Source organism: Nelumbo nucifera, chromosome 3, assembly GCF_055504915.1.
Source record: "Nelumbo nucifera cultivar China Antique chromosome 3, China Antique-T2T, whole genome shotgun sequence".
Taxonomy (NCBI): Eukaryota; Viridiplantae; Streptophyta; class Magnoliopsida; order Proteales; family Nelumbonaceae; genus Nelumbo; species Nelumbo nucifera.
In genome coordinates this window covers 24,593,504-24,611,654 of record NC_142651.1, presented here as the reverse complement: position 1 = coordinate 24,611,654, position 18,151 = coordinate 24,593,504, and the positions used below count along the sequence as shown (strand labels likewise).

At 37.5% G+C, this 18,151-nt stretch overlaps 1 protein-coding gene, 1 long non-coding RNA gene and 1 other non-coding gene across 36 annotated transcripts; 2 read left to right on the top strand and 1 right to left on the bottom strand.

Moving 5' to 3' along the window:
• The first annotated feature begins 336 nt into the window (after positions 1-336).
• Positions 337-9,062, top strand: LOC104595715 (uncharacterized). Of its 33 annotated transcripts, none has more exons than XR_016083427.1 (5): positions 339-4,951; positions 5,271-5,342; positions 5,484-5,535; positions 7,782-7,851; positions 8,068-9,062. XR_016083427.1 is itself a non-coding variant. In XM_088899596.1 (5 exons), exons 2-5 carry the CDS (start codon positions 5,312-5,314, stop codon positions 8,125-8,127), a joined length of 336 nt encoding a protein of 111 aa, XP_088755722.1. In that variant the 5' UTR covers positions 1,390-4,951; positions 5,271-5,311; the 3' UTR covers positions 8,128-9,062. The 33 variants fall into 33 exon arrangements, 3 of the variants coding, with proteins under 3 accessions (XP_088755722.1, XP_088755721.1, XP_088755720.1); XR_735248.3 differs by adding an exon at positions 7,091-7,189 and having other exon boundaries at positions 344-4,951; positions 5,428-5,535; positions 7,782-9,062; XR_016083426.1 differs by having other exon boundaries at positions 345-4,951; positions 5,428-5,535.
• Positions 4,503-4,583, bottom strand: TRNAL-CAG (transfer RNA leucine (anticodon CAG)). Its single transcript has one exon. It is a non-coding gene; the product is annotated as a tRNA-Leu (tRNA).
• A 4,777-nt stretch (positions 9,063-13,839) lies between the features above and the next one.
• LOC104595214 (uncharacterized) lies at positions 13,840-16,217 on the top strand. Of its 2 annotated transcripts, none has more exons than XR_016083390.1 (2): positions 13,840-14,731; positions 15,738-16,217. It is a non-coding gene; the product is annotated as an uncharacterized LOC104595214 (long non-coding RNA). The 2 variants fall into 2 exon arrangements; XR_016083391.1 differs by lacking the exon at positions 15,738-16,217 and adding an exon at positions 14,843-15,147.
• The last annotated feature ends 1,934 nt before the right edge of the window (positions 16,218-18,151 follow it).

Sequence of the window (18,151 nt, the reverse complement as noted above, 5' to 3'; positions counted from 1 at the left end):
TTCTCTAAAATATATAACTTTTATGTAATATATTATATATGTTAAATTTTACATTCAATATTTATGTTAATTTATTATATGTATTAATTAAAAAGTAATTAACCTTTATAATTTTATATTTAAAAAAGAATAAAATATAAGAACCTCCCCTGGAGTTTCGATAATAATAAAAACCTCTCCTGAACTTTTCAGAAATTCAACAAAGACTTCCCTTCACGAAAAACATGTAAAGGTACAAAGTTACCCCTGATTTATAGTTAGGACATCATTTTAAATACTTTAAAATGTTAAAATTGCCCTCATTTGAACGATATCAGCTTTCATCAGGGCAAATCTATGCCCACACTGTTCTAACAGTCTTTTGCAACCTTACCTTGCATTGGAAAGTAGGGAGATATTCTCAATGGAAAGAACTAAGGACTGGGTTTTGGCGATTGAAACTTATTTTCAGTGCTGCAACTTTAGTGAGGGTAGTCCACAAGATAACCGGCAGCGGCAATTATGGTTGATGTCTTGAGGGCAAAATGGTGTCAGAGTTGGTTTTCGACGAGAGGGTTGTAGTCCTTTTTGCTGGAGAGATGGTGGCCAAGGAGAGAACGACAATGCACACGGTCTCGTGGAACTGGTAAGCTTCAAACCTTCTGATGTGCACAGAACAGAGGGCTTATATAATCACCAAATGACACCACATCTAGTTTATTTTCTTCTTTTAAAATTTCTGTCATTTTTTGTTTTTATAAATCATAGCAGAGCATATCATTTTCGACCGAAAGATTACAAGAGGAGCACAGAGATTCGAGATGTCGATGCTCCACAGAGTACATACTGTTAGAGTCCTGTGTCTCTGCCACCTCGATCTCTCGCAGCTTATCAAGCTCAAGATTTTTATCAATCCATCGAGTTTCAGGGAGGGATGGAGGATTGAAAGAGGAGAAAGAAAGTAACAAAGATTCTTTCAGGGTTCCTCTCGTCTTGAGACAGTGGAACTTCAAACAGGGTTTTATCTCTTTGAGTAGTCGATGGAGTTTAGCATGGGAGAATGAAAGAGAATAAAGAGATTGAAAGAGGTTTTTGTCTAGTTTCATGTTATTTCGATAAATTGTATGTAAAATAATTTATAAAAGGATAGAATTGGTATTTTGAAAAATTGATGCATCAGCTGTTTAACGTGATAGGATAGGAGGGAGGTTTTTGTCAAGTTTTTAAAAAATTTAAAAATTTAGGGAAATATTTATTAAAATGAAATTAAAGGAAAGGTTTTTATTATTGTCAAAAACTTTACGGAGGTTTTTGTATTTTACCTTTAAAAAATTAAAACAGAGTTGGATTAAACCCAAAATGATCGAGATCTTCAAATCCAATAACAGCCCTAACATTCATAATTCCTCACATTTTGGTCATAATCTGGCAGCCATTTTAACTTTTAACTTTAAAGGGATGGGAAAAAGGTAGAAACAAAGCGTGTCAGGCAACCTATGAAGAGGGAACACGCTAGTGTTCCATGACGTGTGGGTTTCACGTGGACCAATGTGAAGCACCGGGCGTGTTCAATTCTGATAGATTTCATTGTATACGTTGTTACTTGTCCATTCAGCCGAGTCTCGATCTGCTCCCCCACAGGGCGCACCTCACGCAGATCTCACAGACCGACCCATCTCACCTTGTATTGAGATCATCTCTCGTCCTTTGTTGCGTATTGGGGAGATACACGACGGGATGGAGTCCGTGTTCTGTCGTCGCCCAGCCTGCTGTTTCATAACGTTAACGTGTGAGAGATTGGATCTGCTGTTAACATGGGTTAGCCGGGCCACAAAAAGAGAACTCTGGCGGTATGTTTTCTGACCTCTTCTTCCTCTTCTTCTTACAAAGGACTTGTTGTTTTCTCTTTTCAACAGATGGAAGCAACCCAATGACAGGGTTCTTCAGGCAAACGAAGGTGGGTTAACACTGGCAGCTTCCAGCTTTCCTCAGACGACGAAGGTGGGTCAACACTCAGCCTGCTGGTACAGGTCACCACTGTGGTATGGTCGCCGGTGTATGAATAGGGTTTGGTGGAGAAAAAGCAACAGAACTCTGCAAAATGGGAGGGAGAAATAGGAGGAACGCGGGATGAGTGTTTTTGAGAGTCCTGTTTTCTCTTTTTGTGGTCGGTTGAACCAGCTAATCATACTAACAGTGGGTTCATGCGTTAACATTATGAAACAGCAGGCTGGGTGACATGGTCGATTAAGATTAGTGGGTTCACGCGTCCAATAAATCCACCGGTGCACATAACGCGGACACAATAGGATGGGACTGTGAGATTATATATACTAGTCTTAATTCCAACATGGTTTTGGTTTTTGATGCATATCATCAGTTATGAGGTGGTTAACATTAAATAGCAGGTTGCTTAATTGTGATTATGATGGATGGATGGATGGAAAAGAGCTAGCTCTACTGTAATCGATCCATTTGAAAAATTGTGGCCAACAAAAAAGGGCATTGGCATTGGGTGAGGCATATTCCCATTAACAAAAGTGAAGTGACCCCCACCTTCACCTGCTTTCTTTCTTTCTATCTATCTATCAAATCCAAGCCTCTATTACGAAGAAATTAAAGCAAGCCAGTGATGCTCTTAACATGGGATCAACAGCTATAGCTGCCACTTTCACCACCACCTCCTCCTCCTCCTCCTCCTCTTCTTTTGTTGTTACTGCTACAGGACAGGATAGAGTTAGAGGGTGTTGTTGCAATCGAGTCATTGAATGTATGGTTAGGGGTAGGGCATGCGTGTTATGCATTTGTTGCCCGTCGTCCCTTGTGCGGTGTTGCGTGCAGTTACCTTACAAGATAGGATGGCATGCCGTCCGACGTCTGATGGGCACATGTTGCGGATCGGACCCTAAGATTGTTGCCGCTGGCTTCTTCATCATTTTCCGATATTGAATTTTTAGAGCAGACCGCTCACCCAGTCGTCGACTAACTGAGACGCAGTAAGTGTAAGAAACATGTTACTCCGAATTCCAACCCGTGGACTAAGGAGTGAGAGCATCCCCACTATTTGAGTTTTGTTTTGTCTATAGAATGTTTGGGGTTTCCAACTTTCCAGGATTAATTGTTTTGTTGTTCGATAAACACCAACAGTGCACTGTGGATGGTCAGGTCATGTCATGTTTAAGTTTAAGGCGGATGAGTTCCGGCCAGTGTACAAGAGAAATAATAAATTAACTATACGTATATATTTCACTCACATTAATTTGTTAATGCTTTCTCTCTAATTCTTTGATTCCGTAGATGGATGAGAGACCAAATCAGCCCCCCACAAGATTTGCCCCTAATACACGGTGAAAATGTGTGAGGGACAATCTTGTAGGGGGCTGGCTGGTTTGAACTCGATGGACGAGGAGGCCTTACCCACATTACACTTTCTCCATTGAGTTTTCTTAATTTCCTTGTTTTGCCCCATGTTGTTAATCGACTCGGGATTTGTTTCTTTTACCGATCGAGTTTCCTTAATTATATTATTTGTTCAAGCAAACTATGAAAAGATGGAAGAGGGAAATAAATTAATAAAGCATGCGGATTGTGTTGATCTACTTTCTCTTGCCTTGGTTAGATATGTACCCAAGAGTATCAACTCTGCTGCTCATAAAAATTGCAAAGTTTAGCCTCTCTCGTATTAGACCAATGACTTACGCAGTCTTTGTCAATTCCTTCCATATGGTCTTATGGGTTTCAGACCGAAAATCGGTTTTTTTTTTTTTTTTTTTTTATTTGGTAACCAAAAACTGATAAAACTAGAAGATGCATGCATGTATGGAAGTTTGTGTGATAAATAGCCTATAAACACATTTTTAAAAGTTTTGTAGACCAAATCACTTGCTAAACAGTCTTTATATTTAAAAGTAAGAATCCAACGTTTTAATACAATGTTTTCAAAATCAGACCAGATTTGGACCAGAAAAACTAGGAACCAATCACCTGATCAGTTACATTTTATCTCAAAACTGCTTTTTGTCAAAAAAGACCATTAAGACCGCTGACCTAGTCAATCAAACCATCAACCTAAACAACAGTTTTGACCGTTTTTTAATATTTTATTTTTTTTTGTTAGAGCAAACCGTCTATTCGGACCATTCGACCTGATATCCGAATCCCAAAATGGTTCCCTACCCAGTCTGAGTTTAAAAACCTTGTTTAACATATCTTTTGGCCTCCTGGGCTGCTGAAAAATCTTTCTAAAAAATACTTTCCATTTCTTTTTTTTTTTTTTTTAACTTCTACCATTGTCTCCGATTTGAATCCGAATTAATACCAAATGTACCAGATTAAGGCTGGGCTTTCTTGAATCCCAGCAATACTAAAATGAGAATATTTTTTGTATACCCTGAAATGAGAATGTGTTCATATTGTTAAGAAATGTTTTTGTAATTTAAATTTGGATAAAAAAAATGGAACCAAACTGCTACTCCAAATATAGATCAGAAGAAGTTTGAAGCATGAGGAGAAAAAAATTTACTTGTCAAGAATGGGATTCGAACCCATGCCCTTTCGGACTAGTACCTGAAACTAGCGCCTTAGACCAACTCGGCCATCTTGACAACCGTGACACTTGTTTTGGATATTATTTTAATATTATTATAAGTGACACATCATTCTCGTTCCGTCGACTCTCTTGATTCTTGAGACACGACGGATAGTTAGATTCGGCGGTTAGCGTAGTGGGGCGACGCCGAGATGACGGACGGCTGGATTTGGGCCTGTTTGAAGCCATGCAATAAAGCCCCAGCTATCTCCATCTCTCTGGCGGAGCAGGAGCTGAGACCTTTTTGTATTGTCTCTGCTCAATCTGCGATGGTTTGTCTCGGGTGGTTAATGCCCGTCCCTGGAGTTTCAAACACAGTCCTTGAACTTGAAGCTGCCGTCCCTTATTCCAGAATTTCCGCGATACAATTTCTGGGCACTCAGGGTAAACGCTCTCAACCTTGCCTTTTTATTAAAATTTTCCCCAATGGACACATTTATGCTGTTTTAGTAGCTGAATATTTATTAGCTGATATCTCTTCTAGAGGTCTACGAATACTCCAATGCGTTTTTCTGAGTTGGGATTTAATGAAATTTGTATATGATCACTTTCTGCATAATTCTTGGTTGACTCTGCGTTTTATGTAATGGAAGCATTGCATTGAAACTTCATTTCTGAAAACAGAATGAGTGCAAGAATGTGGACACTATTGAATTAGGAAAAAAAGTGCTTACATGTATGAAGCACTACTTGTCATTATTAGGTAACGACTGTGCTTGGTGATGTAAGAACCTGCGTTTGGATATGGATACAGAAGCAGACAAGGTAAATGGAGGTATGCTTGTATTCTGCAACTTGTTACATGTTTAGGCTTTACCATATTTTTATGCCTTACACAACCCAGTTTTATTTTTGCATAGGTAACACAACCCAGTTATTACTTGTGCGACTTTGTAACAAAGACATTTTTTAATAGGCTTACAAGATCTTGGAGCAGGTTTTACACGTCCAAAACTTGGGGATAACGGGTATTGTTTCTCATGATTTTCAATTCATTTCCTCTTCACATATGCTGTTTCTGTAAATTGTGTTGTTCTACTGAGAGATTGTATGATTTGGAGTCCTTACTTCGTTTATTTTAATGTTTGAACTGTACTCCCTTGTTTTTGATCTGTAGTGGTGTAAGGTAAGAGCATTGCTTGCTCTTTGTTGGCCTAAATATATGGCCTATCTGATTATCTTTTATCAAGGGCTCTAGTCATATAAGTAGTTATTTTTAGTACAATTCCCAATTACATCTTATCAAGGGTTGGTCATTCATAAATGGATAAAATGTAATTACAACATCTCTTCTCAATAAAGGCTAACTTGTTTCATTTTAGTTAATTTATCTTGGAATGTGCTTCCATTGTCATTGTAAGATTTTCATCTAATCAACATAACCTAGTGAATCTGTAGTTTGAAATAGTGGCAAATTTATTGTCAATTGTCTTGGTTATGGATTGATCTTCATTTTTCTCATGAGAACCAAATAGCTATCATTATGTACCATAATCTGTGTAACATTTCTCTCTGAATGGGATTTGAAGAGGTAGTCTGGTAATTCCAAGACTTCATATTGGAATTGGATTCTAGCATTCATATCTCTAATCCTGCAACAGAAATTGCCATTGCTTCTATTAAATAAGAATTCCTTTGCATTTTTTCCTTTTTGATGATGATGTTTCGTAGATCTACCTCTCAAAGTTTGGTTGCATATTCATATTAATTGGTGCCCAATCAGAACTCATTGTACAAACATAATTATTTTTTATCTCAAGTATAATGAGATTGTCTTTGGTCACTAAAGTGATTAACTGTCCATAGGCATTTCTCCTCCATTTATTCTTTTTCTCAACCTTTTTTTATTCAAGACTCTTGGCACAAGTTTCTTGATTTGGTATTTATTTGGCAAAACCTCAGCCTTCATGGTACTGCTTAGAGAGTGTACCATGGGCATGATGGATGGTACCATAAGGATAGTAATTGGAGAGCACCATGGTACTGCTTAGAGAGTTAAATCTTGATTATCAAAGTAAGTCAAGAGCCATAAAAGGCTTGACCATAACAGAGCACTGACTACTCAACTTCAGACTCAGTAACAATGATCAGATGTAAGCAAGACCAAACATCATAACTATTGAAGTTTGAAGAAAATAAGCCAACAAAATCATGAAAATGACTGAAGATGGGCCAAAACATCATCAGAACTTCTTTATCCTCCATCAAGTTTTATTATAGTTATGTTTCCGAAATTCAATGGTTGCAGATTTGTAATGCAAAACAATAATAAAATGGTACTTTGTACTACTTGTATGAGAAACCTTCTTAGTGTCAGTGTCTCATACCAGATAATAGATGTATCTTCAGAACCTTTTGGTTCTCTTAATGGAAAATTAGGTCATTTTAGTTGGAGCATCTCTCATCTCTACCGGAAATTTCCAAAATATCAACACTTATTCTCTCTCTCTCTCTCTCTCTCTCTCTCCGTCTCAATATTTGATCAGTAATACTTGGTATATATCGGTGAAATGTGTGACACAGGAGTTCTTTTAAAAGTGAAAAGACAATTTCTGGAGCCCCTTGACAATTTTGGAAATATTCTGGGCATTGGTTTTTACCACCTCTAAGACTAAGTGAAAGGTGAGGAAGGTCAGAGTTTAAGCATACACTTGATTTTGTGTCCTCTGTCCACGTTGGGGCTCTTAATATGATTGACGATATGTCCTTGTTGTTAGAGTGGTAAAATTCATTTTTCACAGTGATATATGCAGGAATGCAGAGTTAAAGAGCCTTTAATCAAGTAATTAAATTACTTTTCTGTAGGCGTGCAAATAAAGTGTTTAGTCATCTGCAACAAGTTTCCAAACATCAATTAACTGTGTTATACATTCCTAAAGTTGGTTTAGAAGCTTCCTCAAAACCAACTTTGAAACTTGCAGACTCTTGAGAGTTTTGTACTCTGCTTAGCTTAGTAATTTAAAAGAGGGAATTGTCCAGGTGGAAAGATAGCTGATAATTATATCAGCTCTTACAAAAACCACTCTTGCAATTTCAGCCATACTACCATGGTCATGGTAGAGAACTGGAGGTTACACTAGGACACTGGAGATACTGAGTGGCTGCAACGGAACAGGATGCATTTAGGTTCCAAAGCTTGCTGTATTATTTCACTTTCCTTTTTTCCATGCAAACTAATTAATTTCTTTATAATTTTTTTTTTCTGGTTTTGAAGATTCTGTCAGTCTGGAGGAGTTGCAGGACATGCTTATCTCAATACCAGCAGAGAGGTTTTGCATAAAAAGGTAGGGAATATGATCTCTCACTGGAAAATTCATTCATCCTCATCCATTATGGACGTCCCAGTGATTCATGCATGCAAGACAGTAAGGCAGAGGATGTTCCAAAGTGAGCATGAGGACAAAAAATGCAAATATGATGCCATTGCTCATTGCTCCTTATTCTCTATTGCCATCTTCTCTGGTAATATGATAAATTCACAAGTTTTTGGCCACTTATAGATGATGATTTTGGTTCTGAGAGAATGATGGGTGCACAACATTGCTAGCTGAACAGGTTGAACCTAAAGAGAAACTGAGGAAGCACTGTGGCGCAACTGCTCAAGTTGTTAGGTTCAACGTTCAACCTGCTCAACAGATGGGGTTGCCCCAATACGTGTTGTTTATTGAGCTGGGTGTGAGTAGTAACTAACTGTTAGTCTAGTACCACATACATCAGTAGCTGGTACAACCCCTTTTAACAGAACGTATCAGGCATCTTTTGGCGGATTTAAATGGCCTCTCTAATCCGTGACATTTCTAGATGGTTGAAAAGCTGTTTCAATTTACCTTCTCCTCACCTTCTTTTTTGTATTTTTTTCCTAAGAAAATATGCCGTATCCCCAGTTTACCAAGTAAAAGATGATTTAATACTGAAATTCAAATGGACTTGTCAAACGACTCACTACATGCAACAGCTTACTGCTAGTGCTTTCTAACGTTTTTTCTCCTTTTCCTTTGCCTTCTCTCGGTTAGGCTCGATTTGGAAGGAGAACAAATACAAATCTGTACTGTGCAGATACATATAAAATAATACAAAATATAAGGTTTTGCGCTCTACATATTTGTATGTGTACCCCTCCCACACTGAGCCTAAGCAAATTTGCATTCTAAGAATAAAAGATGAAAGTTGTGTACTGTGTACATGAGAGGATGTAAACTGCCCTACACTCTTACATCATTACAGCAGCAGCGGCAGCAAAAGAAGAAGAAGAAATGCCTTCCATATGCAACTTTGCTAGATCATGGCAATTCAATTCAGATATTTAGGCCTAATTTGTTTGCAGGCAAAATTTATTTGCATTGGTATTAATGTATGGGTGTGTAATGTAAATTCTGATTTATTTTGGTTTTAACTTTCATGATACTTTTGTTTATTTGTAGTGCAGATGAAGTAAAATAAAACCTAAAACAAAATAAGGTGAAAATGGAACAAAAGCAGAGCAGAATTTTTTTTTTCTTATTTGCACTCTCATGTATTTGGACTAGTGCAAATTAAACCAAACCTATTGCTCCGTATGCTGTTGGATCTCATCCGGTTGCCAAGGAGAAGATACGAAACTTCTTGGGTTGGCAGTATACCTCTTTGATCCGTAAGTAGCGTAACTTCCTCAACCTTGGTCGAATCTGCACCCTATGGAACTGTCAAAGACGGACAAAAGCACTACCATCTGAACCGATCAAAGACCACCCAAAATGTAAGGAAGAGACTAGAAAGGCTCCTCTAGGATGGAAGAGACCATAAACCATTAGATGACTGGAGAATTTTCAAGATCATTCTCAAGGTATGTTCAACAAAATCCCCACGAACTATGAATTTGGCTAACTGAACCCAGTGCACCAACTTGGCTATTGCAAATTCAGTTCCACCAAGGGAGAGAGAGAGAGAGAGAGCAGGGGGTCAAGGATGCCCTGAAGTTTGAACCAACTTTCAGCCAGACAGTTGTTAGTTTGCCTTTGATTGTTTCCTTAGTATGGAGAAAGCAATTATCCTCTGCATGATGCAAACATGGGAGAAGTAATATAAGAAAAAAGGTTTGACCGCGTATTGTTTCTTGGACCAACCGTCAATTAGAAAGTCACAGTTTTTTTTTTTTTTCTCTATTAGTCGGTGGAAACAAGGAATGAAAACATGGAAAAAATGACCAAACGTGGTCGGTGGCGAGTTTTTATTATCCAGTGCTAATAAGAAGTGGGAAAATGGCTACAAAATGGAGCAAGTCTGTAAAGCTAATTCCATTATTACAGTATTGGACCTCAAAACATCTGTTGAGAAACTATGGGTGAATTTATTAATCCATTTCAGTCCAGCCAGTAACAAAAAAATGAGGACATATATAACTTTGAAAATAAGAAAGCAATGAAACCTATTGGAACCAATAAAACAACCATGACTATCAACCACATCCCCAAGAAACTCCGACCCTGGACTTGTGAGCCAGCTCAAGGCAATGGAGTTTGCAAATTAAGAACAAAAAACAAGGAAGGGAACTTGAATAGGAGGGCCCTGGTTGAATTGATTCTTTTTCCAGTTGCCACCTTTCTGGTAAAGCGATGGGAGTATCAGTATGTAGTGGGTCAGGGATGCTATGCTCCACAGGCTGCACCGCACCCACCAGAGCATCCTCCGGCGTACATGTGTGATTCGGCCGCGGCAGCTCGGTCTTTAGATGCACCATCTGCACAGGAGAAGATGACAACTGAGATGAGAGAAAGGGTGACCAGAATCACCCAGAACAGTAGAGCAGGGGAGCCTACACCACTATTTCTTGTGTCTCCAAGCACAACTACAACCTCTTTCCATTCCCTCGCCATCTCTCTCTCTCTGGACTCTCTCTCTCTCTCTCTCGCTCACCTTCGTTGTATGTGTGTGTGTGAAATGAGGAGCCCCCCCCATTGCCTTCTTATCCTTGTCAAGTTTCACTTATTTGCGAGGAATCTCTGTGTCTCTTTCTGTCTCTGTGTGTCTCAGTCTTCTTTTGTGTACATCGACACTTCCCACACTTTATGTGATTCTTTTCTTTGTTTCATTGGAAATTGGTACACAATAGTAATTTTGACAATTGGTGATTGGGTGGGTTGGCACTCAGCAGATCCCACTGTAATTTGTCAAAAAGATGATCAGTCCATATCTCCTAATAATGCAACTACCCTTACAGAAAGGCCTTTCTTGTAGATCGCAGTTTGATGCTTAACTTGGGGAGGTTGGGCCTGGTTCAGTCTTATTATTTTATAGTTGGTCACTCCATGGAAGCCTCCCAAAGCCAACTTAAAAAAGCACAAATGATCCATGGAAGATAAAAGCTCCTTTTTAACTGTTCCCATGAAGTTTGTTGACTGTGGAGGATGACAATCCATTACACAAAATCCAAGCAAGTCTTTTTTTAGTCTAAGATGGCCTCCTCATTCTGTCCTTTCTCACAATTATTGTTGAGTTTTAAACTAGTTGTCTGTTGACAATGAAGTTTCTAATAATAATTAACAACAAAAAAGCAACAACTTTTTCCTCACTTGCACTTGCACCCCTATAATTTAGATTTTTCTTTTTGTAAGTGCAGATGTGGAAACTGGAAACTTTGGACTAACCCTAGATATATCTATGATAACTTTTTTTCCTTCTTATTTTTTTTACTAATTATATAGGCTCAGTTGGGTTGGGCCTCGTTTGCATAGGCTAAATACCAAGATTCACCCTGTCGAGATTTTTCTGACCACCAGATATATTTTATATTTTTATTCAATAATCAAAACCAGATCATTCTTTAGATGTAGTTAGGATGATTTACTTTATCTCATTAAAATCACTTTGATCAACGTGAATTTTGGGTAGTGCAGGAGGACCCACCATTTCAATGGGCCTGAAACCTGATATTTAGAGAGTTATTTTGGGTATTATATATGCTAGAGTAATAGATAGTTAGCAAACCCCAACTAATATAAGCTGCTGACGAGGAATGAATAATTAATTGAGAAATAAGAGAATTATACCCACATCGCTACTGGGTAGTTGGTGCTTTAGGGTGGAGAACAGCACAGTAGTGGCCTTGTTGTGATGAAACCAAACCAAGCATGTGCATTCCTGAATATGGATGAAAGCTTAAAATAATAGAATCAGGAGAGGAAACGATTGTGGGCCTGGACTGGACTTTCAAGTTATAGCCCCCCCAATTATTGCATATTTTCTATGAATTTAATTATTAAATATGGAATATTTATTTTCTTTTAAAAAATCTAATAACATAGCAATAATAAATCTATGTCCTTAGTACAACAAAGTGTAGTTTTATTGTTTTTATTTTCTTCTCCTCTTGTTTGCGTGTTTGTGTTGAATTAATTGGGGCTGTCTGGTTACTGGACCCAATTAACCATGGTTGCTTTTGTGCCAAGGTCAGGAAATCAACTTGGAACACTGACTGCAACTGCTTGCTTTTGTGCCAAGAGAAATCAATGTAGCAGAAATCACTAAAGAAGTTGAAAAATAATTGGAGGCTGTAGACTGTAGTCATTTGATCATATGCTCATATCTATGATGACAAATGCTCCTTTTGGGCCAAACAAGGACCAAGGCAGTGGGATGAAGTGGGCTTGATGTGTGGCACACTATCCATAATCCATCCCATAGAGAAAGGGGCTCGACAGATGGAAGAACCTCCCAAGTCCCAACTACAGAAGTACAATTTAAAGGAGAAAAATTCCAGCCTCTTAAGTTGCGTTCTAATGCCTCCTCCTCCTAGGTTGAAGTTGAATTCTCCACTTGGGAAGATGAAGAGTGACTTACACGTAGTCGTAGAGCATCAAACATGTACGAGTGTGTGCGTGTTCCAATTTCCAATTGAGATATAGCATGTATTATAAGTATAGCTTTTGGGGTTTTATGAACCAAGCTGGTGGTCGATAACTTGATATCCATTTAAGCTGTACTGGATGTTAGGGCCCACCTTGCTTAAAGCATGGAGCAGATGACAATGTCATGGGGGCCCAACTCGCATTTACGAGTAGTCTGTTGTGCAGCGGTAGTTGGAATCTGGGGCCCGTCTATCACCATATCTCGTATTATCAAATTTTGTATGGGCCCAATGGTTGAATCCCACCTACAAAAGTGCTTAAACACAAAATCAACATGATTAGAAAAGCCTCAACAGGCTCGAGCATTGATTGGTTAGTAGGATAGAGGTCACACGTATGGTTTAATTAACCCAACTGCATCCTAAGTAAGGACCATCAAATGTTTGACTGCTTCTCTCTTTGCAAAGCAGATTAGGATGAAATGTAAGCCTTACAATATGTGGAAAGTGTTGCTAGGAAATTAGAAGACAATATGGCCCACATAAAGGTGACAAGACTACCAATAATACAATTAGAAATAAGTTGATTAAAGAGGACTTTATTAATTTCCAAATTGTTGAAATCACTAGGAAATTGCCTTTTTTTTATTTTTATTGAAAAGCTAATGTAGTTGTTATTTAGGCTCCGTTTGATTCACGGGAATAGGGATTTGGAATTGAAATTGGAATGGGCTATTTTGATCCCAACTGTTTGGTTGGATGGAATTGGAATCCCATTTTCATTCTCGCTAGAATGGCATTCCCCTATTTGAGGGAATGACCATTCCCTGCCCCTTTTTTGGGAATGAAATCCTATTCATGATGATTTCAATTTTCATTTTCATTCCTGTTTGAACCAAACATATCATGGGAACAGACTATTCTAATTGTGATTCCAAAGGATTCCAATTCCACTTCCTATTCCAATTTCGACTTCAAACCAAACAGACCCTTAAATAACTTCTTTTTAGTAAGGTCCAAAGTATTGATGATATTTTTAACCTTTTGCCTTTTTATTTTATTTAGTTTTTTTTTAAATCTTATAAAATTATAATATGTTGCATTCTTTATTTATTAAAAAAAAACATTATTGAGAGTAAAAAGAGGACAGTGTTTTTCATTTATTCGTTAACCCAGCCAGTCAGACTATTGACCCAATCCTAACCTTGGTTGAAGTTAACCTGTAACCACTAAGCAGTTATATTACAAACAACAGTTGATTTCGTCAACAATCCATCAATCTGTTTGATTGAATGGTCGACCTGTCTGACCCAGGGTCGAAAGAATGACGATTCAGATAGGGTCAGAATTTTTAGGCCCAAAGTATAATTGGGGTAAGTGTCGGTTCGGAATTGATAATAATTCAAGGGTGGGTATTGATGTATAGGTATTAGGGTGGAAATTTTTGACATTTTGAATGTTAATAGATTCGCAGTGGAAATTTGGAGCTGTCGTTAACGAGTCATTGCATGGCCAAGGTGAGGTCTCTTTCGACTCAAATCCAACCCATCCAAAATTACGTTGGTTTTAACATGATTTTCACTCATCTGATTTTAACAAACGCGATCTCGATTTGGCTGAAAATTTCGAGTCAAAAAGCTACTAATACGTAAAGGCTTTGCTTACAATTGAACTGACGAAACAAGAGTTACAAAGACAAAGAATCTTGGATATTTTGGATAAGGATAACCATCGTGACTCACTGAAAGCAAAACAAAGGGGGGCTCCCTTTGCCCATTTCTGATTTCTCCAGAAATCTTACTTGATTCTTTCAGTATTCCCGCCAATTTGTACATTGGATAATAGTCCTCTGGTTTTGCTTTCGGTTCTAAAGTCGTTATTCTGTTGGTACCCGCATCCCATGTGTCGAAAGCAAAACAAAGACACGTCTACATTGTTCTCATTCTCACTCCCTTTTCTTCTACCAGAATATTGTTCTTCTTGTCTCTTGAAAGTAGCATCCTCTGCTTTAACATGAATCGTCTAGTGCCGGGTTGGGGCTTCACGACTCACAACCAGCTCGAATCATGGAGATTGGAGACGCTATTGTGATTCTCGATCCCCATGTCACCAAGCCTACTTAATGGTTCCAAACTTCTAACTTCTAGTACTTGGATTTTTAGAATAATCTACACAAATTAGTTTCCACATATTTTCAAGGTTTTGTCGGATGCGGAACTCAATCCTGACCAATCACCAATAAAAAAACCCAGCTGCAGTTGGACCCAAATCTCCAATCTTCGCTTGGTTTGGATAAGGAATATTCATGTGAGAGCAAAAGACGAAGTGCTCAAAGTAGCGATGTAAGATTTATTGACTGAATGCTTTCTTTCTGATCTTCTAGTTGTATGAAAAAACGTTACTTTTCCCAGTCTTTTTGGTATGTTAGTTTGCTCTTTAACTTTGGGTTATAGGAGATTGAAGTGATGGGGAAGATTTGAGAAGAAAATAGCCTTCTACTTCTCGTAAGCGTAATAGGACTATCGAGATGCACAACTTGTTTGAGAGGGCGAGGAAATGGAGATAGCTTGATTTTGTACCTTCATTTTGTTTTCTTTGATGGGTTTGTTTTTGGTAATCATATTAGGGTTCTTTTGGAACAGAGATGAAGGGATTGAATAAATGAAAGGATTAGAACCTTTCAGGAACTTGTACCCAATTGTTTCCATAATTATTTGCTTGTTATTTTCTTATATTATTTGATTTTAGTCAATATAAATATGCCTACTGTACTAGCTTTGGATGAAACTTTATGGCAGTGGAAACGCGAGTATAAACGTACAAGATAAAGTGCCCTGTCTAGCTGACTAATTCCTTCAGGTCTCTTAAATCAGTTTTTAGTAGAATCTTTTAAAAAAATCTTGCATTGCAACCTAATCCGTTATTAGATTTGTATGTATCAGGGCACTTGTTCATTATATTAACCACTAGAATTTTATATTAGGTCCTTCGTGTCTAGAATATTGGTGCCTCAGAACTTCTACTCATTATTAGCTGTTAAAAATGCTCCTATGCACCACCAATCCAACCCATCGTTGGTGGTTATGGTTTCAGTTTCTTAGGAAACCCAAACATTCATGCAAATATTACTATTGTGAAGAATGCCCATGCGATAGTTTTCAAATTCCTTAGTAATCAACTGGTATTCAGATTACACTATTCAACTTTTTGTAAGAATTTAGCAGGTCTGTGAGACTGACTGCATATGATGCGTGATCATAATAACTACATGAGTCAAAGATGATGTCGGCTTGGATATTCTATCTAGATTTTGTTAAGCTTGGTAAATTACACTGTCCGACTTTTCAGGTCTCCAAGAATGTGCTTGTGCTTAGGTCAAAGCAGAACTGTGGGTAGAATCTCAGATTAATCAGCAACTTTTGGGGTCTGCTGTTTGGATCCAACAATGGCACAGCTGAATCTGGAAATTTGCAAAAATGCAGGTACTTTGTTTAGATTTGTCGATCCACTGATTTTGGGACAGAATGGATTTTCACTCTGTTTCTAATCCCGAATTCTGTAGTAGTTCAAACACAGCCTCAATAGCTGTCTTCCAAAGGATTGATTGTGGATTTTGCATCTAGCTCTAGGAAACACGATTCATTTTAATCTAAATGCAGCTTAACTGTTGGTATTTCATTTTTATTTTTCTTGTCATATTTTGCTGTTTATGTCATTGTACATTATCATTCTGATGGTAACTCAGTTCATTTTTCTTGGGTATACTTGTAGCTTCTTATTTTCATGGTTCTGCTGTTGTTTTTTTTTCCTCTTTTTCCACTGTAAACATATCAATCTTCCTGTGCCTGGGGCTAGAAAATTTGTACATCATGAATAGGACTGTAACTTAGAAGTTGAATTTCAGTTGCCAATGCTTTTCCATAGTGATTACTAATGATATTCATTAATTTGAATATCATCATTCTTTTTACATACACAACTGAAGTTGATAAACTGAATTTAAGTCAGACTTTCAGTGCTTGATGAATGCTGATGTCATTCAATATATTAAAAAGTTAAATACCTTCAACTGCAACATGAGGTAAAGGAATTCTGTTCTGAACTCAGTTCATTTTTCTTGGGTATACTTGTAGCTTCTTATTTTCATGGTTCTGCTGTTGTTTTTTTTTCCTCTTTTTCCACTGTAAACATATCAATCTTCCTGTGCCTGGGGCTAGAAAATTTGTACATCATGAATAGGACTGTAACTTAGAAGTTGAATTTCAGTTGCCAATGCTTTTCCATAGTGATTACTAATGATATTCATTAATTTGAATATCATCATTCTTTTTACATACACAACTGAAGTTGATAAACTGAATTTAAGTCAGACTTTCAGTGCTTGATGAATGCTGATGTCATTCAATATATTAAAAAGTTAAATACCTTCAACTGCAACATGAGGTAAAGGAATTCTGTTCTGAAGGATAGATTTTACTGTTGTATTAGTGATACTTTGCTAAGATTTCATGCATTACATTTTATATACCAAAATATACATTACATTTGATTTTGTTTTTTGTTCATCAAATGATGTCCATGGGTTAAGGTGGCTTGTGCCAAGCTCAATGAATGTCACCAGACAGAGATCACATCCTACAACATCCCAGGTTTCTCAATTCATATCCATGAGTTCAAGAATGGAAATGGGTTTTTGAATAGGAATGCTTGTTTAGAACTGTCCCTTAGATCTTCCCTTGATTTCATTCCCCTCAGTGAATCCTCTTCTATCACTGGCAAGAGTTACAAGTTTGCCAGAATTGCCAAGTTCCAGGAGTTTTTCCTGCCATATCCATTGTCCATGAAGTGAATATACCCTTTATTCCTCTGAAACTATCCTTAGCATTACCTACTACATCCATTTCAACACCAAGTTCACTTTCATATTTGCTTCCCAGAGTTAGTCTTTCAAGACAAGCAGAATCTAGGCTTTGGCATATGCTGAGAATTATAGGAACTATCAATAAGTGGAATTAAGGGTGATCTTAGAGCTTTTCTTACTTTCCCTTTGTCCCTTCAAGTTTATCACATATGGGACGACAAGTGCTTCATGCATGCTATTTCAGAGGTCAAGTCTTGTAAGTTTTTTAATTTTTATTTTTTTGTTATCATGCTGATAAATGTTGATTCTTTTACATGTTTTATCTTGCTTTCCTGAATGATAGCATTAAGTTCTAAAATGCCAATGATGCGTGTAACCTTTATCCTTGATTACTGATTGGTAATGCATTGCCCAATTATCCTATGCATGATGAGTAGGCAGGCAGCAGTTCAAGTAAGAAACAGTTTTCATGTACTTTATTCATATGTCTCTGCTTCACTCTGAACCTTGGTCAGTTGGGTATGAGTTTCTGGAATAATCTCTTTTGAATCCATTATTTTTAATTTCTTTTATATATACAAATATGATTTTTATCTAAAACTCCCTTTCTCTTATCTGGCATTCTCTATAATATACCCTAACTTTTAGGTACCTCTAGAGACCCCCCTGTCAAATAATTACCATTAGAAGATGGATGGAATCTTTAAGATTACCATAATATCCTCACCCATTTCTCTCCTTTAAACCGAAATATCAAAGTTAGCTATTTGACTGTCCATTCACTTGATATACAAGCAAACAATATGCCAAACCTAAACTCTATCTCTTCTAGAATCAGAGTTGCCAACATTGGAGAATTAGTTGCTATTGCCAAAGACCTCTCATGAGTATCACTAACTTT

Excerpts from the sequence above, each read along its gene's own strand:
- LOC104595715 (XM_088899595.1), top strand. The coding sequence starts at position 5,312 with ATGGATACAGAAGCAGACAAGGTAAATGGAG. Across the intron at positions 5,343-5,483 it reads AGCAGACAAGGTAAATGGAG|GCTTACAAGATCTTGGAGCA; the intron begins GTATGCTTGTAT and ends ATTTTTTAATAG. Across the intron at positions 5,536-7,781 it reads CCAAAACTTGGGGATAACGG|ATTCTGTCAGTCTGGAGGAG; the intron begins GTATTGTTTCTC and ends CTGGTTTTGAAG.